The sequence below is a fragment of the Crinia signifera genome, chromosome 5 (genome assembly GCF_055691185.1).
Source record: "Crinia signifera chromosome 5, ASM5569118v1, whole genome shotgun sequence".
NCBI lineage: Eukaryota > Metazoa > Chordata > Amphibia > Anura > Myobatrachidae > Crinia > Crinia signifera.
In genome coordinates, this window is record NC_139221.1 from 41,416,467 (window position 1) to 41,441,439 (window position 24,973).

At 44.3% G+C, this 24,973-nt stretch overlaps 1 protein-coding gene across 1 annotated transcript in view; it reads left to right on the plus strand.

Annotated features, from left to right (window-relative positions):
• Window positions 1-21,139, plus strand: part of TMEM64 (transmembrane protein 64) — a 36,098-nt gene extending 14,959 nt beyond the window's left edge. Inside the window, exons 2-3 of the mRNA XM_083187087.1 lie at window positions 17,401-17,556; window positions 19,580-21,139. Of these exons, the coding sequence (XP_083043213.1) occupies window positions 17,401-17,556; window positions 19,580-19,765 (342 nt within the window). The 3' untranslated portion in view covers window positions 19,766-21,139. The remainder of the gene's footprint in view (window positions 1-17,400; window positions 17,557-19,579) is intronic.
• The last annotated feature ends 3,834 nt before the right edge of the window (window positions 21,140-24,973 follow it).

Consider the following 24,973-nt stretch of genomic DNA (forward strand, 5'->3'; position numbering starts at 1 on the left):
TTTAAACTTATTTTATTGAAGTCCTGAGCAATATTTAAATGCTTGTGCCCAGTCTGTAATCCCAGTCATTCTTTCATACTGTGGGGTGATATTTTTAAGAAGAGATAAGTTAAGGTGTTCCTCATAACTTATAACGATTTATCTAGCACTGTATATTCTATAAACGGATTAGTTGTTATGGGCTAAACCTCGGCTCCTCCTCTTTTGATTGTTGGATAATATCTTTCCGTATATGTGGAACATTTTGTGCTATTTTTCAGAATTTCTTCTTTTCAAAGCTCGGTGAGGGTTCATTGGCAAAGTGTTTTACAATGACCAGCACAAATTGTAGTCACGCAATGACCCTATTCTAATTCCGAGAGAAGGCGTTTTGATCATGTTTGGATTTACTAGCCTATTTAAGAATCTTTGTGGCTGCTTAAGGTACTGGGATGTATAATCATGTCTGAGCAGGATAATTTCCTCTTAAATTTATTATTTCTATATATAATTCTTTTATAGTACTTAGGGCGGGATCCAATTATGCACAATATTGTTGCGTGGTAAGGCATTCGCCCCGAGATATCCAATTGGCCTCCAAACCGGCACAAACGCATCCCAGTATTCATGCGAAAACACATTTGATTGGAACTGTGGAGTGTATATTCGTGAGAGAATGCAAAAGAGTAGTATGTACTAAGGGCACTACCGCTTTTAGGGGTTTCCTGTATTCCCTATATAGATTAGTATTTTTGGCATTCTTTACACAGAATTTCCCTGAGAGGGATAAAAAGGATCCCCCTCTTCCCACCCCCACCCTATGTTTGGACTTAAGCCCCATCCATACACATTAGAGGATATTGAAAAAGATATAGCTCCAAAAGGGCTTCTGAGCTATATCTTTTAAAATATTATGCGCCCCTGACAATATCGGCGCTGCTATCTAAATGATAGCAGGCCGAATGTATGAACGGTCAGCTTCGCTGACTGTTCCGCCCGCTGCTGCTTTTGGCTCTGCCAGCAGCAGTCTGGCGAAGCCCTATCTAAACAGCGGGGACAGCGCTGTCCCTGCTGTTAGGTCTGGGCTGCGCTGGGGATATCTCGCGTGAGCCACGAGATCCCAGTGTAAACTGATGCGCTATCTCCAGGAGGGGACATCGCCGGAGGGGGGAGTTAGCGCTCCCCCGCTTCGGCGGACAAGATGTTAATACATCTTGTCGGTCTCCCCTCCTGCTTCGCCTCGCTAATGAGGCGAAGCAGGATGTATTAAAGCGGCGCGAAAAGCGCTGCTGTAATACATCTGCCCCATTTATCGTTTACCGATTATCATTCAGTGTGTATACTCAATAGTGACTATAGTCACCTAGTGTTATCCCTAAATGTTTTTGGTTGGGTGGTGCCTGTGGAACTGCCTGTGGAACTGCTGACTCCAGTACCCAGCTTGCTGAACCTGTACCAGAGTGCAAGTTACAATTTCGTTTCTCATTTTACCTTCGTTGGCCTTTTTATGATGAGCTCTCAAAGGTATAATTGCTTTGGGATGGCTAATTAGGAGAGTACCCGAGTCTGAGTTCTGCATGGAAAAGGGCTGAATGCTGATTTTTGTGAAGTGTATAATTTCCTGTCCTGACTGTGCGGATAGCTGTATATTACTGTATAACCCTACGCTACAATGCACAGATGAAATGACAGAGCTGCAGGGAAATGTCAGTTTAATGTTGAACAGTATATTTTCCTTGCATGGTTCATGCCTGAAAATGTCAGGTTTGGTGGTTCTTTCAGCATGTGTCGGCTCTCCTTTCCATGTATGGTATCTATGTCCTGGAATTGAGATGCAGGGTGCAGTTGTTGTGGTGGCAGTGCCTTTTTGTGTGAAAATGGGGCATGGCCTTCCAGTATGGTGACAGGGCCAAGCAGCATCACTGTTGTGGGCAGCCATTGGCATTACTGATAGGGGTGTACAGACTATTTATGAGTGTTGCTAACATTTAGGTACATTTTGAACTCACATGGACACTGGACAAACGGATTAGTAATATATAAATATAAAATAGCAAAAATAGCAGAAATCACATTTTAAACTTAATAAAAATGTTAGCTGGCATCCCGGATTATGTATACACGGTGCAGTCAGTTGGTAGTTAGCCGTTTGATAGAATTGTTGGAATGTCTCTTTAATAAGCCAGCAATTATGTTGGTGGCTCATGCCAGAGAGACATAGGTTAACACGCTTGTAATAATGATGCAAAACACTCATAGTGCAATTAATTGGCAGCTGATGAGGTTAGATTTGTCAGCTACAACACCTGGATTGTGAAGACATCATGCACAGAGCAGTATGAGCAGATGCTGCACAAATGGGCTCTGAGTCTGTAGGGCAATGTGGGGGGCGACCATTCTCACCCGCTGGGAAGTTGTCGCTGACTGTGGGGTGGAGGGGCCAACTTGGATGTAATTCCTGAGATGCTGCCTGCAGAGCTGGTGGCTGGAGACTGGTCATCAGCCAGAGAGCAATGTGGGGTCAGTGCAGAGAATTCAGACGCACTGAAGCAGCAAGCTGGCTGGCGGAGGACTGCATTATGTAACAGGACGGGCGTTCCGGATGTGATGAAGGTAGGGATGACCATCGATGATTCATAATCATCAATGGTTTATGGCCAATGTCTAATACTTTTACCATAGATGGGGAGAACCAGATGGTTTCCCTCCATCGATGGCACAGCCAAACGACTTTTGCTGTTTTTTTTTTTTTTTTTTCAAAAAGTTCCGGGGCACGGAGCATAGCTCCGCCCCCGACAACTGTGAAGCCCCGCCACTGTTCTGAGGCCAATCAGTCAAACACAATGGATGGCCATCGATAGGTAAAAATAACGATGGTCATCCATTGCATAGTTTGCACTATCGATGGCCAGTTGCATTATTGCCATCTATGGCAACCATTGATGGCCATACCTTGATGCAGGCGGAAGTTATGTGTTTCGTCTCCAAGACAACTGGAGACTTTCAAGACTGCTTGGGGGTGGGGGTGGGGTTAAAGGTTAGGCTATGGGAGTGGCAACTTCCCATCTAGGAATAGCCGTCGAATGCTTACCAAATTTTGACCATTTGGATCCCACTACCTTCAGTTTGACTGTTGGATTATGTACTCAACCTCTTCATAGCATCATTCTGTAGTGACTTAAATTCATAATCTACCATACAGCAGTGCCACTGGTCCTAGGTTTTGCTTCCAGGTTACATTTAAACGTGGGATCTTGGGGTGTGCGGACTTACTGCAAACATAATGAGAGGTGCTATCATTCTGAGACTTGTAGTTCAAACAGAAAGCAAAAATGCTACTGTACACTTTATGGTACCAATCACCGCAAATCAGAGTAATAATAATGCACTTTGGAATCTAACAGGTTATGGTCTATGTTATAGAGAAGATTATGTTCTTCATTATTACCACTAGTGTTGTACCTTGGCTTGTGGTGGCCTGGCTTTACTGACTTTGCGTGATCCCTCGCTTTGGACCTCAACCTTAGTTTCAGGAACCCACCAGATGAGGTCATCTGGATGCTGTTTGGTGGAGATATATATAGATATAGATGCATAGATATATAGCTATAGCCAGAAAGTATGCCGGGCATCAGCTCCTGACGAACTTGTGAAATGAAACCATTTGAGCAGATGACTAGGGGGTAACCACCAGGACTAATCGGGTGAAGGGAAAGATACCGAGATTTCGTATTCCTGCGGTTCCAGATATCATCTGCTTGGTGATGTACATATTGTTGGGAACTTAGATGTATGTGGCCACCACTGTCATTAAAGTTGATTCTAATCCTTCACCTACTATTGTCCACCTCCTATCTGTACTAACTCCTAGAAAATCTGAAAAAGGTGTTTGTAATGGTGATCTGCCACCATACTGATGCTTCTCCTGGGAAGCTGATATGGAATTTGTTGTTCTTTTGTCATATTTCGCATGATATTATAAACATTCCGGAGTTCAGATCATTTATTTTACACCTAGTAATAGAAGTAACTCTTACACGTCCTCTAATATCTAGTACTTACTTTCATGATCTCCTGAGCAAAGCTAATATTTACATAATTTCCCTGTACCATCTTTTTGAAAGCCTAAATGCAAACATAAATTTCATCAGCTTCTTCATAGAAGGGAAGTTTTTCTAGTTTATTGCAGTAGTACATATTCCTAATTGGTGATTCCTCTCATCAGTGGGTGAAAGGTGAAGGCCGGGACCACACCACGTTGTCAGTGATGATTCTTCTAATGGTATCAGAGTCCATATAGGACAGTGTTCGAGAAACCTTTGTATTCTCTGTAGTAAACTAATAAATCTGAGGTGTATTCCTGTGTATAAGGATCACCTCTGTGTAACGTGGACTTGTCAATCTAAGGACACTGTGAAATCCAAGTCTCACGTTTGACGCATGTTAAGCTGACAATCTATATTTTTATCAGCGGTCACAGAAACTTTAACATTTGGTTCTTCACAGTTTTTGTACAAGGTACATTGAGGTAGATAACAAGAGATAAACCTGAGGATGATAGAGTGATAAATGACCAGCCACTCAGCCCCTTGTTGTCATTAGCATGGCCTATGGCTATGCCATGACTGTTGGTAGCTGATTGGCTCTGGGCATGTATCACTCTTTTTCAACCTCATCAATTTCTATAGACACCACTGGGAAACTTCTAATGAATGGTTCTTGAAATTGTATGTGTACTGTATAGCATGCTTGCCTATCCTTCTGAGGGATGCGGTCCCCATCCAGGTGGTCAGGATGCCGGTGTTCAGCATACAGATGCCGGAATTCCAACTACTGCCGGGAGACTGCCTCAATTTGGATGCTGGCGCTGGACTTCAAACTTATGGGATAATGAATGGGAAGTATGTGGGTAGTGCTAGTGTGCAGCCAGGGAAGGTTACGGTCAGGCTGCTGGGGGTGGGTTAGGCACCTACAAGGGGAGGTTACTAGGCTGCAGGGTGGTTAGGTTTAGGAGGTGGGGTAAGGGGGTTAGGCACTAGTGGCGTATACAGTGACAGAATGATTGCACCCACAGCATTCATCAGCACACTAATGATGATTTTTGCTTAAAACCTATTTTCGCAGCCAGCCAATCAGCTCCTGCCTGACATTTTTTCAAACACAACCTGTGACATAGCAGGTAGGAGCTGATTGGCTGGCTGTTTATCACTATTGAAGCTTAGTGCATCTGGCCCTAAATCTTTTATCTCTTTGTAACATTGTGTTATTAACATTGTCAGTATTCATAGTCAGCCTTGGAAGAACTTGTTGCCCCACCCAATGTCCTGATAACTTGCGTGGCCTCTGATCCCAGTGTAGAAATCAATGCAGATGCTGGAACCTCACAGCATTTCAGCTTTTAAAGGGCCCAATGTTACTCTTTATCTCAGTAATGAGATGGATCAATACATTTTATGAATGAGAGTCCCATCTGTAATAAAAATATATAAGGTATTTTTAAACAAATATAACAAAACCGAAAGGATGTGTACGCATGTCATCACTATGAGGCCGCCTATTGCTCATCTTTAGTCTATTTAGTATTCTGGGGGAGATTCTCTATGCAAGAAATGCGGTAAAAACCCCGTTATCGGGTTTTTACCGCATTTTGGGATGCTGTTAGCATCCCCCGCCGGGTTAACGCGGCGGGGGGGCATTGCCAGAAAAATCTGGCGATGCCCCATAGAAGCCAATGGGCTTCTACCGCATCCCACCGCCGCCCCGCACGGACCCCCTCCTCCCTTACCTGTGTCCGGGCAGCACAGCGCAGTGCTGCCCGGACCTTTGACCTCCTCCCTGCACTGATCCTCTTCCGGGTGCAGGGAGGAGGAGAGCCCGGCGCAGCAGCAGCAGCACCGGGTGTGGGAGGGAGAGGGGAGCCGCCGGGACCTGCTGGGACCCGGCGACTCTCACCGCAAAGGACAGCTCTTAACGCAAGAGCTGTCCTTTGCTATCATCGCATATGTTAGAACATATGCGATAATTATAAATGCTAAGGGGGGCGGAGATTTTTAGAGAATCTCCCCCTCTGTCTGCTGTGATACCCTCTAAATATATAAAGGGCATTCTTTATGTAGAAATTGGAAATATAATAATTGGTTAATACATCTGTCCCCCCTCAGGATCCTACAGTAAGTGAGATTTGTTTTCTGTAATTTGTGTCCATGTAAGCATATAAACCCTGATTCAACATTGGTCTTAATCTTAAACCAATTGATTAAATGTTTGTTATCCAAACCATTGTTTGTGTCTGTCCTCTGGCATTTGGGAGTACATTGTCGATTTGTCATTTGCTTTCTTTTTCATGCCAGCCAGCCAAATTGGACATACAATCTAATGCTGGGTACACACCAGCGCGACAAGGGTCCGATCCCATCAATGTAGATCCAAATCCGACCGATTGGATGTAGATTGTGTGGTGATTGGGCCCTTTTCTGTCCTGGTGTGGACCGATACCGATCCGATGCGTGGTCCCCCAGGTCGGCTACTGGTAGGATCTGAAGAATGACCATACTCCCGGGTGCGGGTCACCATCGGATCAGACCCGCTCACAGTGCACACCATGAGCGGGTCTGAAGAAACACTTCGGGTCGTCCTGGTGTGTACCCCACTTTACTGTTGTCTAGTGAAATACACATACTACAGGGGCATTATTAAACATTTTCCTTAGAGAAGCTTCTCCCCCCAACGGTCAGAAGAACCACAGTGGTGTCCCGATGAGCAGAATCCTGACACTTGCTAAGTGTTCTACACCCCCCCCCCCCCCAATCCAACCCTAAACTTCTGTGTCTGTAGACTGTCCCTAATCACTGAGTCGCTATTGCTCACCATACCCACTTAGGGGGTATTCAATATGGGATTCCTTCCGACTGTCGGAACGCCCCAACGGTCAGAATCTCGGGACGTTTTCATCTGGTCCCGACAGTAACTTGACGGTCAAAATACAATGTTCCGAGTGTTGAAAAGTCCACGGATCACCGAAAACGGCATTGGATTGTCGAAAAACGTCTGTGAATTCGACAGTCCAGGTCCCTTTCCGACGACAGAACAGATCCGTCATTTAAAAAAAAAAGTCTGATCTGACACCCTTCAATTCTGTCATTAACAGCAGCATTGAATAAGTGAGTGCTGATATTTCTCCTGTTGTGTCTGTAAACAGTCTTTCTCGGGTAAGAGGCTTGTTACATTTGCCAAATCATAGGGACGGTCTAATTACCTGTGGAAAAGAGACGTCTACATATTTATGAGCTTTGTAAAGACATTACCTGACATAAACACCTGCTGAATGTGCTTCAATTATTCACCAAATAAGAAAAGGCCATTTAATGTATTTACAAGCCTGTCCTTCATGTTGGACACCTGAAATAGAAGTAGCAGGCTGATAAGAAGGCTGCGGAAGGCGGAGACAGCTGTATATTTTATGAGCCTGTGTCTAGCGTTGAGGACAAAATCCAATCATCTCCGTGGCGGCCTCATGAACTCATTTCTGTTTAGAAAGTAATTTCATGTGAGAACGAGCTGGCCTGAGAACAAAGGGTAAAATGTATGTAAGGTAATGTGCAGGTTCTAGAGCACCAGTTTTAGTCAACACATTCTTTTAATACACATTAACATATTAAGCTTTTAGGTGTATATTCTGCATAACCCAGCACCAATTGAATTCTGGGTACTCTTTACCTAGAAGGGCGCCCATCGCGGGCATCGCATGCCATTATAATGGCATGCGATGCGATGCCCGCGATTTTACATAGAAATACATGTTAAAATGTAAATCGGGTGGGTCGCATCACATGCGACCAAAAAATCGCATGCGATGCGACCGACGCGATTACCCATAGGGAACAATGTTAAATGTCCCAATTGACCCGATTTTCCATAGGGAACAATGTTGAATGGCCCACAGAGGCCAAATAGGCACCCTGAAGTGTGAAATGGCCCCCCCAATTGTTAACCCCACCCCACGATCAACGTCAACCTGAAGCGTGGCGAGCGCAGGCGGTACGCGTCCTACGACCTTTTCATACCCCCACTATCCACGTCGGCGTGGAGCTGAGAATAGAAAGTGTGGCGAGCCCGAAGTGTGGCGAGTGGACGCGGACACCTGTGAAGCCCGCGAGGAGACGTGGATACGCTTCGGGCTCGCTGCGCTCGCCACACTTTCTATTCTCAACTCCACGCCGATGTGGATAGTGGGGGTATGAAAAGGTCGTAGGACGCGTACCGACGCCGCTCGCCACGCTTCGGGTTCACGTTGATCGTGGGGTGGCGTTAACAATTGGGGGGGGGGGCATTTCACACTTCAGGGTGCGTATTTGGCCTCTGTGGGCCATTTAACATTGTTCCCTATGGAAAATCGGGTCAATTGGGACATTTAACATTGTTCCCCATGGGAAATCGCGTCGGTCGCATTGCATGCGATTTTTTTTTTGGTCGCATGCGATGCGACCGACGAGATTTTTTACCTTGCGATGCCCAAGATCAAAATCGTGGGCGCCCTTCTAGGTAAAGAGTACCGAATTCTGTGTTCTGGTTCGCCACCTTTTTGATAATGCCCCTGTGGTATTCTGTGGAGACAAACTGTGTTCTGACGGAATCTGTCATTCTCCCAGGGCATCTGTAAAAATAAGATAAACCCGGATGATATCGACAATCGAGAGAGTTGGGTTACACTAGGATATATTATAGGTTACGCCCTGCAACCACCAAAACACTGGCTTATAGGTGACTTTTTTTTTTTTAATCATTAAAAAGTTAGTTACTTTTTCTAATTTTCTTATTTATATAATTAATCCTTGCCTTTATGAGTTGAAGTACTGGCACTGACCACTAGAGGTCACTCGGGTGCAGGGACACAGATATGTTTCAAACTTGCTAGAGAGAGGGGGGATGTTCTAACATCCGCACCCCAGCTCCGCCCCCTATTGCCGCACCTCGCATTCATAATTATTGCATATGCGATAATTATGGCAAAGGACAGCTCTTGCGTTATGAGCTGTCCTATGCGGTGAGTCCTTACCTGGCTGGGGTGGGGGGGGGGGGCTGGCGGGCTGGCTCCCCTTCTCCCTGGACCTGGAAGAGGATCCGTGCAGGGAGGAGGAGGTCACAGGTCCGGGCAGCACAGCTCTGTGCTGCCCGAACACAGGTGAGGGGGGGGGGGGGGGGGGGGGCGATGTGGGAGGTCGTGTTAGAAGCCCATAGGCTTCTATGGGACATCTTCAGATTTTTGCTCAGCGCATCCCAAAATGCGGTACTTATGTATTATCTGGACTCCCATGTTAAATGCACCCCATTTTTTCATACCCCTACTATCCAACTACGCATGGAGTTGATTTTATATAGTGTGGCGGGCGCAGTGAGCCACCGTGCCCGAAGCGTGGCGAGCGGACGCGGTCTCATAAGAAAAACGGGAGTCCAGATATTACATAAGTACCCAAAATGCAGTAAAAACCCAGATAACGGGTTTTTACCGCAGTTTAGGTAGGGACTGGGGGTGAGGTGGAGCGTTTTTTGGTCGAAAAAACGGTCATGGCTCAAACTGAAAGTACATTGCAGAAGCCGTCATTTTGACAGGCTTTTAACTAGTACCAGTGTAATGGGCTTCATACATCAGGCAGGCGTCAGGGAAATTCCTCATTCTGCAGAATTAGGGATAGTTAACTGTTTTTTTTTTGTGGGGGGGTTGGGGGTTCTGACTCTTTAAAGGTACTTGTGTATTATCACGGCGCCCATCGCATCGCATACCACTAATTAAGGTATGCGATGGGACCCGATTTTCGGGTCCAAAGACCCGCACTGTTCAATATATTGCATCGCATGCCATTAAGAGGGCATGCAATGCGATTTTTAATTGTACAAGCACCCTGATGGGTGATTACTATGCACCCCCCCCCCCCCATTGTTAACGCCACCCCCACTATCAACGCCAACCCGAAGTGTGGCGAGCGCACACTATCTAAAATCAACTCCACGCTGACGTGGATAGTGGGGGTATGAAAAGGTCTGAGGACGCATACCGCCGCCCCTTGCGGGCTTGCCGCGCTCGCCACACTTCGGGTTGGCGTTGATAGTGGGGGTGGCGTTAACAATGGGGGTGCATTTAACATAGTAATCACCCATCAGGGTGCCTGTACAATTAAAAATCAGGTCAAATTGCATTGCATGCCATGCGACCAATACGATGCCCTACGATGGAAATCTTGGGCGCCGTGATAATACACAAGTACCACTTTAAATACTAGTCTAAACTGTGTTCAGGTGTGTGTGTGTGTGTGTGTGTATATAGATATATGTAATGATAGATATAGAAAGAGAGACTGGAATAAGGCTATTTGCTGCAATTGTAACATGCAACAGAATATGGGCTAGATTCTCTAAGCTTCAAAAGTGATAAAATGGAGAGTGATAAACAGCCAGCCAATCAGCTCCTACCAGCCATGTCACAGACTGTGTTTGAAAAATGTCAGTCAGGAGCTGATTGGCTGGCTGTTTATCCCTCTCCAATTTATCACTTTGGAAGCTTAGAGAATCTGGCCCTATGACTTGTTTAAAAACACAAACTTCAAATCCACTTGTGTTCTTTGTTCTGTACATTATTTTTACCAGAACATGTGCTCTTTAAAATACTGAGTGACTCCATCCCTGCATGATCTGTCTTGAAGTTGATCCAGAGCAATCTGTATAATTAGTCATGTACAAAAACATAACACACGACTACAATCCACGATGGTAATGGAAAAGTGCGTGGGTTAAAAAACAAAACATTTTATTTGATCCTGAAATGTAAACCTTTGTTACACTTTTGACTTATTTGGTTATATAACCAAATCAGGAGCTCTTTAATGCAGCGATACCCCCGTTACACAAGTACTGGAACACTGTGTCTTGCTAAACCTGGATCTCGGCTGGAAGCTACTGTACCCCACACTTTATGTGGGTGTGAAATGACAGATTAGATGTCCCTGGCAGCAGGTTCCCTCTATGAAAGCCAGACTTTATTCATTAAATGAATCCTTTTATTTTTTATTTATTTTTGTGGATTTTTTTTTTTTTTTTAACATTTTTTTTCATCTTTTGCTGCAATTAATTTGATGTTAATTGTTCAAACTGTTACTGATGCAGCAAGTTGGATGGTGTGTTTGTGACTTGGACGTCATTCTTGCTGATTTATTCTCCTACCCAGTGACCTTTCACTGACACTGGTTATTTACTTATGGAACACATGGCACATCTGTATCATGTAATAGTGCCATTTGTGCCTTATGCAATATCCTGGTACGTGGCATTCTGTGATGAGTGCCGCAGTAATCTGCATTTATGGTCCTGTCACATGCAAGCCCTTCACAGTGTCTGACAATTCTGAGATTTATTATTATGCATAAGAGACTGATTCACACAGGTGATTCCCCCTCTTGCTTGTGTAATCATTAGACAAATGGTGATCAGATTGTGCTTATCTATATATCCAGTGTCGGTGAGTCTCTGAAACACTGCCATCTGCTGGCAGAGCGTAAAACTACATCTTTTTTTCAAACATGCACAAACACAGAAGGTAGCAGACTAGCTTTCAAAGCTTTTGCTTCGAGCGGGTTTACTAGTCTCTTATCATGGTAGGGGAATAAAACATTAATAAACAGTATTAAAAAATTGTTTAAGTCTAAACCATACTTGCCATGAGGGGACAGTGTGTGGGCGGTGCGAGGGTGTAATTGCATCATCATGGCCCTGCGACACAATGGCATGGCTACGATAATATGATCTAGCATTGACCGCATCATAGGCCTCCCGGACTACCTGCTATACTTGGGTATTGGGCAGTTCTGGTAGATGTGGAGCAGTACTGGGAGTAGGGTGGCCAATCTCGGGATTGGGATCCTGGGATTTGGCCCCAAAATGGCCGGAATTTCTATCCCGGCATTGGAGTTTCCAATCCCAGGATCTCTGGATTAGACTGCGCAGTTTGATGCCGGGCAGCGTCTGAGCACTAGCTCAGACACTGCCCAGTTTCTCCCTTCCTCGGCTATCCAGCTCTGGGCAGCTTTAGTCACAGGTCATGCTGCACAGGCCACACAGCCGCTCAGCAGTTCTGCCTGCCCCCAGCGGGTGCTGGACAGGGTCCCGACAGTCATTTATCTGACGTCGGGATCCCAACTGTTAAAACACAATCGGGTTCCCGACCGACACCGGCTATTCTCCCTTGTGGGGTCCACGACCCCCATAGAGTGAGAATAGAACAGGTGGTGAGCGTAGCGAGCCACCGTGCCCATAGTGTGGCGAGAGCAGCGAGCCGCAAGGGGCTTTGTTGCGCTCGCCATGCTGTCTAAGTCCAGCCAGTCGAGCTAATGACTGTCGGAACCCTATACCCCCTCCCCCCCCAGATGCCTGTCACGGCACTGATGTCAGCTGTTTCAACCCGACCACAGGCAAACCGCCGGTATCACTGTCTCAGCCGTCCGGCTGCCCAGCTAAGCACTGCCTGCCTGGCTCCTTGCCGAACCAGGTATTCATGCAGGTTATTGTGGGGTGGTTGGGCATTCTTTTTTGTTAGCTAAGCCAATCCTTGGATTCCAGGAATCCCGGGATTAAGCATTTTTTCCAATCCCGAATTCCGGGATTGTAAAAATGCCCCGGGATTGGCATCCCTAACTGGGAGACTTGAATCCTCTTCCAGGCAGCCAGGAATGCCATTGAGGTTTTGGATCTTTGAGAGTAGGCCGTAAATAAGGGAACGGTTCTCATATGGACATATTGAATGCGCGTTTTCTAATGCCATAGCCTTATGCTAGATTTGATATTTTCGAATGCAACTTTTGTTTTCTGTGCCCAGTCCTTGGATGTATTGCATAATAGATTCCTCCCCCTGCCGCTCATAGATCCAGTGGTTATCTTTGCGTTATTGGGGGGTCTACATGGGTAGCTTCTGTGACACTTTCCAACCATGTGGGCAGGCATGGGTTACTTCCAATTTCACCACTGCTTTCAAGGCCCCCATACACTAGTCAGACTTTCCCGACCCAATTCCCCCCTGAGCTCCTCGGAGGACTCGCTGAGTATTTGGGACTTGATGTGCCATTATTACAATGTGACAAATTGCATTTAACTCCCGGGAAGCTGCAGGTGGGGGACAGGAGAAAAAAAAAAAAAAAAAACATTCCAATGAATGGGCAGCTACTGCTTCTCAGCCCATTCATTAGTATGGGTAATTCTTTTTTTATATATTTCCTGCCAGACGCCACCTGCTGGGGGAGCGCCTCTCCAGCTCCTATAGCTAGATGTGTGGCACCGATGTCACACACCTACTATGGACCATATGGGATGCAATGCATCGTGGGTACTAAAAGGCACTCACGATGTGCCGCAGACGGCTACACGTACAAATTATCTTGCGTGTAGCCTGTCCAACTCCAGTCCAACGTGCACGTGACCACGCATCGATCAGATATCATACACATGCGATTGGGGTGGATTTCACCCGATTTCTCCGCCCAGTCCACAGGAATCTACAGGGTGAAGTTGGGCTCAAATCACATAGTGTATGGGGTCCAAATAGAACCTGGATTATAGTATGGTTTTACGTATTCAACATCTTAGAACTTCTTTTTTCTCTCTCTAATTACCTTGAGGCGCTATCTCCTTGGCTGCAAATTAGACTCTATGCTCTTGGCACCAACTAAAGCCCTTAATTGGGATTCCTATTTACAATCTCTTATGTCTAACCAGTTGGATGAGGCTATGAAGTAACTAAGCAAATATCTAAAAAAATACTTCCAGTAGCACTTTTTTTTTGTGATCAGCAAAGTCTTATTATAAAATTAATTTTTTTTAAATTCTATGCAGAAAGAAACCTCTGTTCAGCACAAAATGAATTGACAATAATACCATGATTAGTTGTTTCAGTTTTTATTAATACTGTACTCATTTTAGAACTTTTCTGGTACAAATTCTGCTTCCTAAAGTATAGTTACCATCTGCTGATCATCTTTTTACCTGTTGGTTCTAAACTGCACCATTATTCACCCAGGTACAGCAGGGGTCCTCAAACTAACTTGCTCTGGGACACCATCAGACAATAAAAATAAATACAGGACCCCAGCAAGTTACTGCAGAAGGTAATCATGTGTGGTCAGCAGACAGCACATACATGGCAGCATTGTGGAGGCACAGAGTGATGGGAGGAGTCTAACATAACAACAACGGTATCCAGACTGATCATGGACTGACTCATGATACAGTCATATGGTCAACCACTAATGGTTGACAGGGTCTAAAGGTAGACGGGGTTCAAAGGTCAACACACAATAGGTTGACGGGCTATAAAGGTCTTTAAATCCCTGATACTGCTTTCAGACAGCACTCTAGACCCGGGTTATTGCCGTGTTCTTGCGGCCCCAACACTGGTCGATGTGCGGTCTGAAAGGGCCACCTCGGGATGAGCAACATGGGAGTTCAAGCCTGGTAATGACCAGGATTGAACACGGCTCTGACCGTGTCAAGTGCAGTGTAAACGGGTTCCTGGGTCGAGTGACCCTGGTCACGTTCACAGTATGGTGGAGGCAGCACTGTTGGCTCCAAGTGCTGCCTCCTCCCAAGCCCCCGGCGACGCGCCGCTGCTTGTGACATCACCGACCCAGCATTTGTGGTCTGATGGTCAGAAACATGGAGTCACGACCATATGCTAAGAAAGTCAGGACCCACAGTTTTTTAAAACCGGATGTATCCTGCATACTGTAGAAGTGGCGTATTTTGAAACCTAGCTGCAATGATGTTAAATATCCAATAATATAACACAGATTTAAATAAAAAAAAAAAAAAAAAAAAGACAATAGTAACATGTGTTTGTTACTCTGGTGTAAATACAAAGAAAGATGCTAGTTAATATAGATTGTAGCCAGTGTTTTAAATATATGTTCATTTATATATACTTATAGACGCAAAATAAAATTTTTAGTTTGATATCTACAAGTTCTATGTTGTACTGAGTACACACTGGGCTGTTTGTGGCACCGTTGGGGGGGGGACATTAATGCGCGGGAGCACACATTGTTAACAGACATTGAGTGTACACACTGAGCAATTTGCACTATATATCGTTAACCATATCGATATTGTCCAGCATTTTTCTTCAAAATAATTGGATACGGGTAAAATGAAATACAATAAAACTTGTTTATCTCTTCATTTCATTTGAAGTAATTTCAAATCCTTTTTTTCTTTTTGTACCAGCTATGTTACGTAGAGTCTTGGCAGCATGTCTGATTAACTGTAATTACATTTCACTTTGTCTTCTGGAGAAGGCTACTTGGAGAAAATGCTCAACATGGGCATCATTATTATTATTATTATTATTATTATTATTATTATTCCTACATAAATCACTCTGGATTTTTTGGTTTGTTTATAATTTTCAATACTGTTGTGTAACTACCATGGGAACAAGTCACATGGCATATGATTTAGTGAGCAGAGTGGCTTTGAAACACCCCTCTGAGCTTTGCTATTCTCCTCTCTGTATTGTTTGTCGTTGGAGAGCCACTTGAGATTTTTATACACCACACACATCACTGTTACCCAATGAGCACATCCACGTGTTACTGCGAAACATCCTCCATATTCTGCTGCTAGAACAGTCTTTACCCTTGTGGGAAGGATTTCTGCTGGCCATTGGAAATTGGCTGTATGGATTTGTCATGTGGAAGAGTTACTTGTAGTGGAGTTGGGCACTGATGGCCTGATTAGGATTTCATCTCATGTGTAAGGTGTTGGGGGGACAGGGCACCATACAGGGCAGTCTAGCGCTAACACAACAAACTCTGCACATCATTTGTTATAGGCCGTTCTTTGTGTACGTGGGGCATTGTCCTGCTGAAACGGGATCGGGCCTTCCTCAGTGTGCTGACACAACGTTGGAAGCACACATTGTATGCTGTAGTGTTGAGATTACTTTTGACTGGATCTAAGGTCCAAACCTTGGAAAGCCGTTGTCTGTACACATTCAATCAGTAAGGGTTTTCTTGGCATCAATCCCAGCTTAGTCCAACATGCTGCTGATGGTGAATCAATCTCTTTCTCTCTCTTTCTCTCTCTCTCTTTCTCTCTCTCTTTCTCTCTTTCTCTCTTTCTCTCTTTCTTTCTCTCTCTCTCTCTCTCTCTCTCTCTCTCTCTCTCTCTCTCTCTCTCTCTCTCTCTCTCTTTCTCTCTCTCTCTCTTTCTCTCTCTCTTTCTCTCTCTCTCTCTTTCTCTCTCTCTCTTTCTCTCTCTCTTTCTCTTTCTCTCTCTCTTTCTCTCTCTCTTTCTCTCTCTCTCTCTTTCTCTCTCTCTTTCTCTCTCTCTTTCTCTTTCTCTCTCTCTTTCTCTCTCTCTTTCTCTCTCTCTCTCTCTTTCTCTCTCTCTTTCTCTCTCTCTCTCTCTCTCTCTTTCTCTCTCTCTCTCTCTCTCTTTCTCTCTCTCTCTCTTTCTCTCTCTCTCTCTCTCTCACATATATTATGGACAACTGTATAAAAATAACATGAAATTGGGAAATGCCGTGAAAATAGTATACTACAGATCTGTCTCGTCAAAGAGCCCTTCTTAGCACACCAGGTCACATGAGAATCTTTAGCTGCAGGAGACTTTTTTTTTTTTCATTTTTTTTTTGGGGGGGATATATATGCATAGTAATGCAATGTGACTATTACGCATGAGAAGACTGTTCTGATTCATTTGTTATGACACTTACACCCTGGAGCGTTTTGGTCACTTTTCAGGCGTTCCATTGGATGAAAAGTGTTGCACGTGTTTGACATCCGGTCCGAAGCACGGTAACGTGAGCATTGCACCAGAGCCTGAAAATTGCAGGGGCTGCATGATGGATATATTGCATCGCCAAGCCTTTCAGCAGGCCTGGCTGGGATTGCATCCAATTAAATTGTATGCAAAAGGACTGTATACGATGTATTGTATGCAGTCCTGCCGCCCGGGAGGTTTTACAGGCGGTTCAAGAGGGAGTCTCTGTACACAAACTGCTAGAATGTAGCAGCTGCAGATTTGTTTACTATACAAGTTCTGTTACATATTTGTATACAAGTGTCATAAATCAAGTAATAAACACAGTCTCCATGTGCATCATAGTTGCATTGTGTTGTCACGAAGACCAATAAAAAAACAAAAAAACAGTCCAGCGTTAGAACATTCTCACGTGACCTGGTGCGGCTGCAGGTAAGATGTATGTTTGGCCTGATGTTGACAGAGTTGAACTGTTGGAGCTCACTCACACCAGGCATCAAGCTGCATGGCGCATTGAGGTTACATGTACGAGGACACGTGTAGCGATTGTATGTTGCATTAATTGTATTTTAAACTCTCCATTCATATAATGTTAACCTGTCCCTGACCTTATATCCTCTTTAGATTACAGACCTATCGCTACCCAACTATCTTGCGGCTTCCTCTGTTGGGCTATTTCCAACCCAGCTATTGAATTCCTACTTGGGAACAACCCTGCGGACTATGGAGGACGTCATTGCCGAACAAAGTGTTAGTGGATACTTTATATTCAGCTTGCAGGTAATGCTCACAATATAGTTAATATAATTGTTCATCTATAAGGCTGTGAAGTACTAAATTACATATACGGCTTCTGCTACAACATTTAATAGATCTAAAAAAAATTGAAATAAAAAAATTGAAATAAAGTTAATGCCGTAGACTTGGGTTGAGGAGGCGGCCACAGGTTGCGTGAGGCTGGCTGTCTTGTGGAGGCTGCAAAGGCTAGCAGAACGCTGGCTGACTTGTGTTGTGGAGGCTGCCACGGTTAGCAGAACGCTGGCTTACTTGTGTTGTGGAGGCTGCCACGGTTAGCAGAACGCTGGCTTACTTGTGTTGTGGAGGCTGCCACGGTTAGCAGAACGCTGGCTTACTTGTGTTGTGGAGGCTGCCTGTTGTGGAGGCTATCACATGTAATTCCAGGGGAGTTGCAGGAGAGCAGGGTCTGGGGGGAGCTTGCAGGCAGGGTCCATGGCGGGGCCAAGGTCTTGGTCCTTGGAAGGGAGTGGGGACCAGAGACCGCAGAACAGGGTCTGGTCCAGCTGCAGGAGGGGTAGGGAGCTAGCGACAGAAGAGGGAGCGTGGGCCGCAGAGTCCGGTCCCCCCCGGCGAGCGGCGGGAGAATAGAAAAAAAAATCCTATTCAAAAGACTAAGCTCTGAGCCAATCAGCGGCTGCCCAGTCTTTTGAATAGAATGTTTCCTATTCTCCCGCTCACCACGGGAAACTGAGAGCAGAGTCCGGGGTAGCGATGAGCGGGAGAATAGGAAACCTCCGATACAAAAGACTTGGCGGCCGCTGGTTGGCTGAGAGCTCATTCTTTTGAATAGGATTTTTTTTATTATTCTCCACCGCTCGCTGTGGGGACCGGACTCTGCGGTCCCCGCTCCCTCTTCTGCTGCTAGCTCACTACTCCTCCTGCAGCTGGACCCCTGCCATGACCCCAGATCCTGCCCCGCCACGACCCCAGACCCTGCCCCGCCACGGACCCAGACCCTGCCGCCACCCCACCTGCAAGCTCCCCCCAGACCCTGCTCTCCTGCAGCTCCCCCGGAATTACATGTAATAAATCGATCCAATTTATCACATGTAAAAAACGGCACATCAAGTGCCAAATCTTATCAGGAGCTGCCGGGGGTGCTCAGGGGATGTCGGGGCCGACATTAGGCCTGCTTGTCCCAAAGTTAAGTATGTCTGCAGTTATTAAACTTAGGAGAGAGAACACTAATGTTTTTACTAATATAGGAAGACCTGGTGACTTACATTATTACAGATGTGTCCTGGTAGACGTTTGCCACAGTCGCACCAAACAACCTTTTTTGGTTCCAGGTCCAGTGAGGCTTGGCATGTGCCCAGATTTTATTTCAACCTATTTTGCACTTCACAAGTCTGCACTGTTTAATTTTATATGCAACACTTGTACAGTATATGTGCATCTGAAGCCCTGTACACACCGAGCGACGGGGGAGAATGTGCTGGGTAACGGCTAAAGCACGACCGCTCAGCACGCGATGCACACCATGATGTGTACTGAGCGGGCTTTGCCTATTGTTTATAGGCAAAGCCCAGCCATCTAGAAGGAAGGACGTCTTTCCCTGCAAGCGTTGGCGACGTGCGGGACCACGCATCGCCATCGCCTGGGGCTATACACACCGTGATCGATGCTTCATTTTTTTAAGTGATCTGGTCAGATACATCACACTGCAAATAAGATGCAAACTTGGGTGAAAGACACTCTGTGCAAGCAGAGTTGGCGACTCAGTTGCACCAAGCTCTAAACTCCGCATGGCGTATTACTGCTAGGAGCACAAGGACACAACTGTACACTTTACGTACACAATAGTGCACACTTCTCTTCTGTATGTTGGGTATACAAAGGCTGCACATGTGCACCCAATTGGTTCTTAACCTTGGGTGAGTCACCCAGGGTTAAGTTAAGAAAAGCAGCCTTGTATTGATGGCTGTAAGACTTGTGCACCTGTATGCAGCAAAAAAGTGCTTGTTCTGTTTCCAAGCTGATATTACCTTGGTTTTGTTCCCTGCAGATTATGATCAGCATAGCGCTCATGTTCTATGTTGTCCACCGAGCTCAAGTGGAGCTGAATGCAGCCATCATGGCTTGTGAGATAGAACTGAAAGGCGGCCAACTCGGCGGTGGTGGCAGCAGCAGCAGCCCGGCTTACTGCAGCAAAAGGACCTTGTTCTCCTTGGATGGAATTAACATTGTATGATTCCTTCTCACGGCCATGCAGCCTTTGTTTATTGCCAAGACTGGGATCACTATTCCTTCATTGAAGGAACCACCAATTCCTGCAGAACTTTCCAAATGAACCTTAAATGATTTTTCCTTTTGCGAGGACACCTACCGGAATCTCCACATTGGAAGCATTCGTCAGATTTAGCATTCTGCGTGTGCCATGGCTTATACAATGCACTTTTCCTGCACAGCTCTTAAGAACAAAGGGGGGAAAATTGGATGGAAGTTCTACTTCACAGGGGATGATGCTATGGGCAACCAATCAGAATCAACTTTTTTGTTTGTTTGTTTTTAGCATCTTCTAGAAGATAATAGATAGTATATGATTGGTGCCCGTATCAACATCCCATGTGAAGCAGAACGCCCATCTTAGTAAATTCCCCCCATTATGTTGTGGCGTATTTATTTATTACTGCAAATATTTCATATGCAAATGAAGACAAGTAACTTGTATAAAACATTTTTTACATTTTTATTTTTAAAATATATTTTTTTTCTTTTAAATTTCTTGCTGAAAGACCACTAAACCTAAAATACCAGAAGAGCGCTACCAAGAAAAATTCACAAATAGAAAATTAAAAAATCAACTGTAACTAACGGTTAAAGTTTTTTTTTTTGTTTTTTTTTTACTCTTGGGGGAGTAACTTTTCCTATGCACAGCGAACTTCCTGCCAGGAATCCCTTTGCGGTTTATTATGTGCAGTTGATTTGGACAAAAACTGGCCACATTTTCTGTAAATACAATGTTCTGTCAAGGTTTTTGTCTATATAGAATATATTTTTATTTTATATGAAATATATTGTTTTAGGTTTAATGGTCTTTAACAACTTCCTAGATATTGTTTGGAAACAATTCAAGCTTAACCCCTATAAAGTGCTCTTATACCGGCTGCGTTGTCTTGAAATGATGGTCTCCAGAATTGAATAGCTGGAGTTTTTTGTTTGCTGCTGGTAAAAGCCATGTTTATTTCGAGGGCCAGCTTTATAGACCATTGGCCTCTGTTAGGGCCACATGTACACTCGGAGATGTTAACTACACAAATGGGAGGCAGCAGCTGGGGTTGACGTTGGCCAGTAAAAAAAGACGGACGGCTGGATCCACAGTTAGTGGTGAATTTAATTGGATCGCCTATTACTAGGGTGCAATTAAATTGACATCCAATCTATGTGTGTGTCTTGCTGGTACATTTAGACAGTACACAACATACTTATTACTTTTTAATATAGTACATAGCAGTATGTGTGTATTGCGGTTATTGTTCTTTTTTTGTAGTTTGTAATTGTGTAATAATTACTTATTGAAAAGGTACATCTTCAATACATGTATATAAATATCGATATTTTTGAATCGCCGCGTTTCAAGTGCTATCTGCAGCTCGTCCTATTGAGTGGCCTTTAACTTTTTATGTTCTATTTATTTTTATTTCCACCTGTAAAATAAGCTTTAAAACAACATGAATGCCGGCATTGCTTGAATTTTGTATTTAAAGCGCACCTGATACCCACACACAGCGCAGGCTGCCATTTTGGGGGAGCAGGATAAGTATCCATGACAACCGGTGATGTCCGTGAAGGAAGTGACTCACTGATTCCTAGGGAATTGATAAGCGGTCCTTTACTTTAGGTGACCATTGGTCTAGCCCACAAAATGGTTTCCTCCAGAGACTCTATGTAGGGAACAGAAGTTCTGTAGACTTGTACATTGCTGTCTGTTTTGCTTTGCACATTTTTTCAGTTTTTAAGAAAAGTGTGCTGAATTTGTATGCAGCGATGGCAAAACGCGCCCCTTTTTTTACTCAGGACTTTTAAAAATGTGAATTTTTATCTGAGTTATTGCAGTTTGGTACTAGAATGTTAAACTATAATGTAACTCATTATGTATTCAATTAAAACCATGAACAAATTGGTCATTGGAACAAACCACCTTTCTCATCTGTTCTAAGCTATAATTATACAACTCAAATAAATGGAATAATGCTTTCTATATCTTTTTCTGTATAGCATGGTTCACAAAATAGAACAGTCAGCTGTTGAGTTTATACAATTACAGCAAGAGTGGTCAAATGGTGTCATTGTTTTTTGGTTTTTTTTTCTCATATTTATCATTGAATGGAATACTATGTATTGCATTTAGTCTATAGATACCTTGTTTGTGTTGATTTGCATGTGTTTTTGGCTAGCTATAGTGTGATCAAAAATATAACCTGGATCCTATATAATTGCATTCCTTTTAGCTAGTTTAATTATAAACGACTAGTATTAGACAATCAAGGAACCAGGATGATCACTTTAAATACACCTTAAATAGTGAATAGGTCTTGATGATTGTGCCTGTATGGTTTGTGGTCATTTGCTTCAGAGTTAAGGTGTGTACACATGTACAGATCTTTTCGGTCTGATTTATCTGGTGGGAACAAAAACCTGGAAATGTATGGGAGCATATGACAATCAAAAAGTACCACCCAAATGCAGGAAAACATAAAAATATATATATATATATATATATATATATATATATATATATATATATATATATATATATATATATATATATATATATATATATATATATATATATATATATATATATATATATATATATATATTATTTGATAAATTTGTTATATCAGAATGATTTAAACAATTTGTCTGACTTATCACTGTCTGTTTCCAAGCGTTTGGGAGCAATTTTTTGATTGTCAATTGCTTCTATACATTTCCAGGTTTTTGTTCCCACCAGATATTCAAACAGAAAAATCTGTACGTGTGTACGCACCTTAAGATTTGCTTTGTTTCCATGGTCATCACTATAAAACAGGCCACAAATCTATTGCATGTGAAAAAATGGAATTATAGGGCCTCCATCACATTTAGACATATTAGCCCAACAAATATACATAGATAAAGCATGTATGTATTGTTGGACATAGCCAGAGGAGGCTCTGGGGGTGGGGCTGCAGCACCGTTCAAAATTCAAATAGGTGTGCTGCATCAACTGCCATTCCAACTGACTCAATGGGTGTGGCTGCCCGATTTAAATTTTTAACTATGCTGCAGCCCCACCTCTGGATCCACCACTGATCATAGTGCAGATGTCTCCAGCTGAATCTAGTAGTCTAAAGGCCCCCATACATTAGTCGGACTTGATTTCCCCTGCAGCTCCCCGGGAGGGGGATACACGATTAGGCACTTGATGTGCCAAATTTTGCATATGATAAATCTCATGGATTTATCATATGCAGTCCCCGGAGAGCTGCAGGGGGAGAGCCGAGTGGGGGACGCTGGGGAGCAGCAGGGAACAGCTGGGCAGGGTGAGCTGACAAATAGTCAGCTGGCCGGGGACACTGTTGATCCGGGCATGGGGAGAGGCTGGCAGGGGCAGTGTACACATAGGCAGCGGGGGCGGGGGGACGCCGGTGTACCGGCGAGAGGAACAGCTCACGTGCTGGGCAGGACCAGGCAGATGCAGCTTCAAGGAATAAAAAAAAAACAATACAAAGAATGGGGAGCCAGTGATTGGCTGAGAGCTCTCTCAGCCAATTGCTGATTGGCTGAGAGAGCTCTCTCAGCCAATCACTGCCTCCCCATTTGTTTGTATTGAAGCTGCGTCTGCCTGGTCCTCCTGCCCAGCAGTGAGATGTTCCCCTCGCCGGTTCACCGGCGTCCCCCCGCCCGCTGTCTATATAGTGTCAGCTGCCCCTGCCAGCCTCTCCCCATGCCTGGCGTCCCCCGCCTGCTGACTATTTGTCAGCTCACCTTCCCCGGCGTCCCCTGCCCGGAGACTGCACATAAGATTTAGGAAATCTTATGTGCAGCCGGTGCGACTGCCCGACTCCGATCCGATGCGCACGGGACTGCGCATCGGGTCTGATAGGGTGTCAAAACATGCGATTTAGGACTATTTCTCAGCCCGATTCATCGGGCCCAAATCACATAATGTATGGGGGCCTTAAGGCCCAGGTGTCGGTCAGACATCTAACTGTTTATATATGCCTAGTATAATGATTCTGTTTATCAATGCTAGTAGTGCAGATGGAGCCATCTTCATGTAGCCCTTTAATAGGATTAAGTGAGTAATAGAATACCAACTGTATTATTCTATATATTGTATTGCAGTTGATAACAATAGGCCTTCGCTCACCATGGCTATCCAGAGAAGGCTGGCTGGGGAGGGTTCCATCTGTAATTGCTAATGTCATTTTACACCATGTTTACACAATACAGTAGTGCAATGAACTAACATACATAATAGAATACTGGAGTAGATGTATCCGTGCATGTTATGTAGGTTGATACAGCTTCTCCCCATGTAAGACTCTGGCTGTGTGTGTTCAATGACCGGGGTACCATGTGACCTTGTTTCTATAAGATAGTATGCAGATATTTCAATAGCTTCAGGTGTAGTTGCCCCATCACCACAGCAGAGGCAGATTGTGTATCACTACATAAACACCCCCCCAAATCTGTTACTTTACTCCAGTGGTTCTCAAACTCTGTCCTTTATGACTCCACACAGTTCACTTTTTCCAGGTCACCTAACAGGTGTACTCATGTGTCTGACCGACTTTGAGAACCTGTGTTTTACCATATTATTTTCTACAGTAGTTTAAATGAAAATGACAAATGTGGAATTTAAATACTGCCATGGCAGAACATACTGAAGTGGCGCTATGAATTTAAGTTAAGTAGCAGCTGAATTACATACATGCAAACAGCCAATCAGTAGCGGTTAAGTCTGTGGTACTCCCTAGAGCGGGCCTTGCCAACCTGCTGTTGTAAAACAACAAGGCCCGGAAGAGTGAGTAATCCCCTACAGACTGACATTTTCAAACACAGGCTGTAACATGGCTGCTGATTGTCTATATACATGTAGAATATTTTGTGCACCCCGGTGCGTTCTCCATGACTTAAATTGCATTCCATAAGTGAATTTTTGATCCTGATCTAATAATATTCATTTTATTTATATAGTGCTCTTTCTCCGAAAGGACTCAAGGCGCTTAACAGATAGAATGGATAAAATACAACGCAGAAATGGTGAAGTACAGAAAAGCTTTTCATAAACAATACTTAAGGAAATGCTTGTGTAAACAGGAAAGTCTTGAGTGTTCTAGAGCATCTAGAGTGGGGGCCTCTCAAACTGTGCGGGGAAGTGAGTTCCATAAAGTTGGAGCTGCATGGT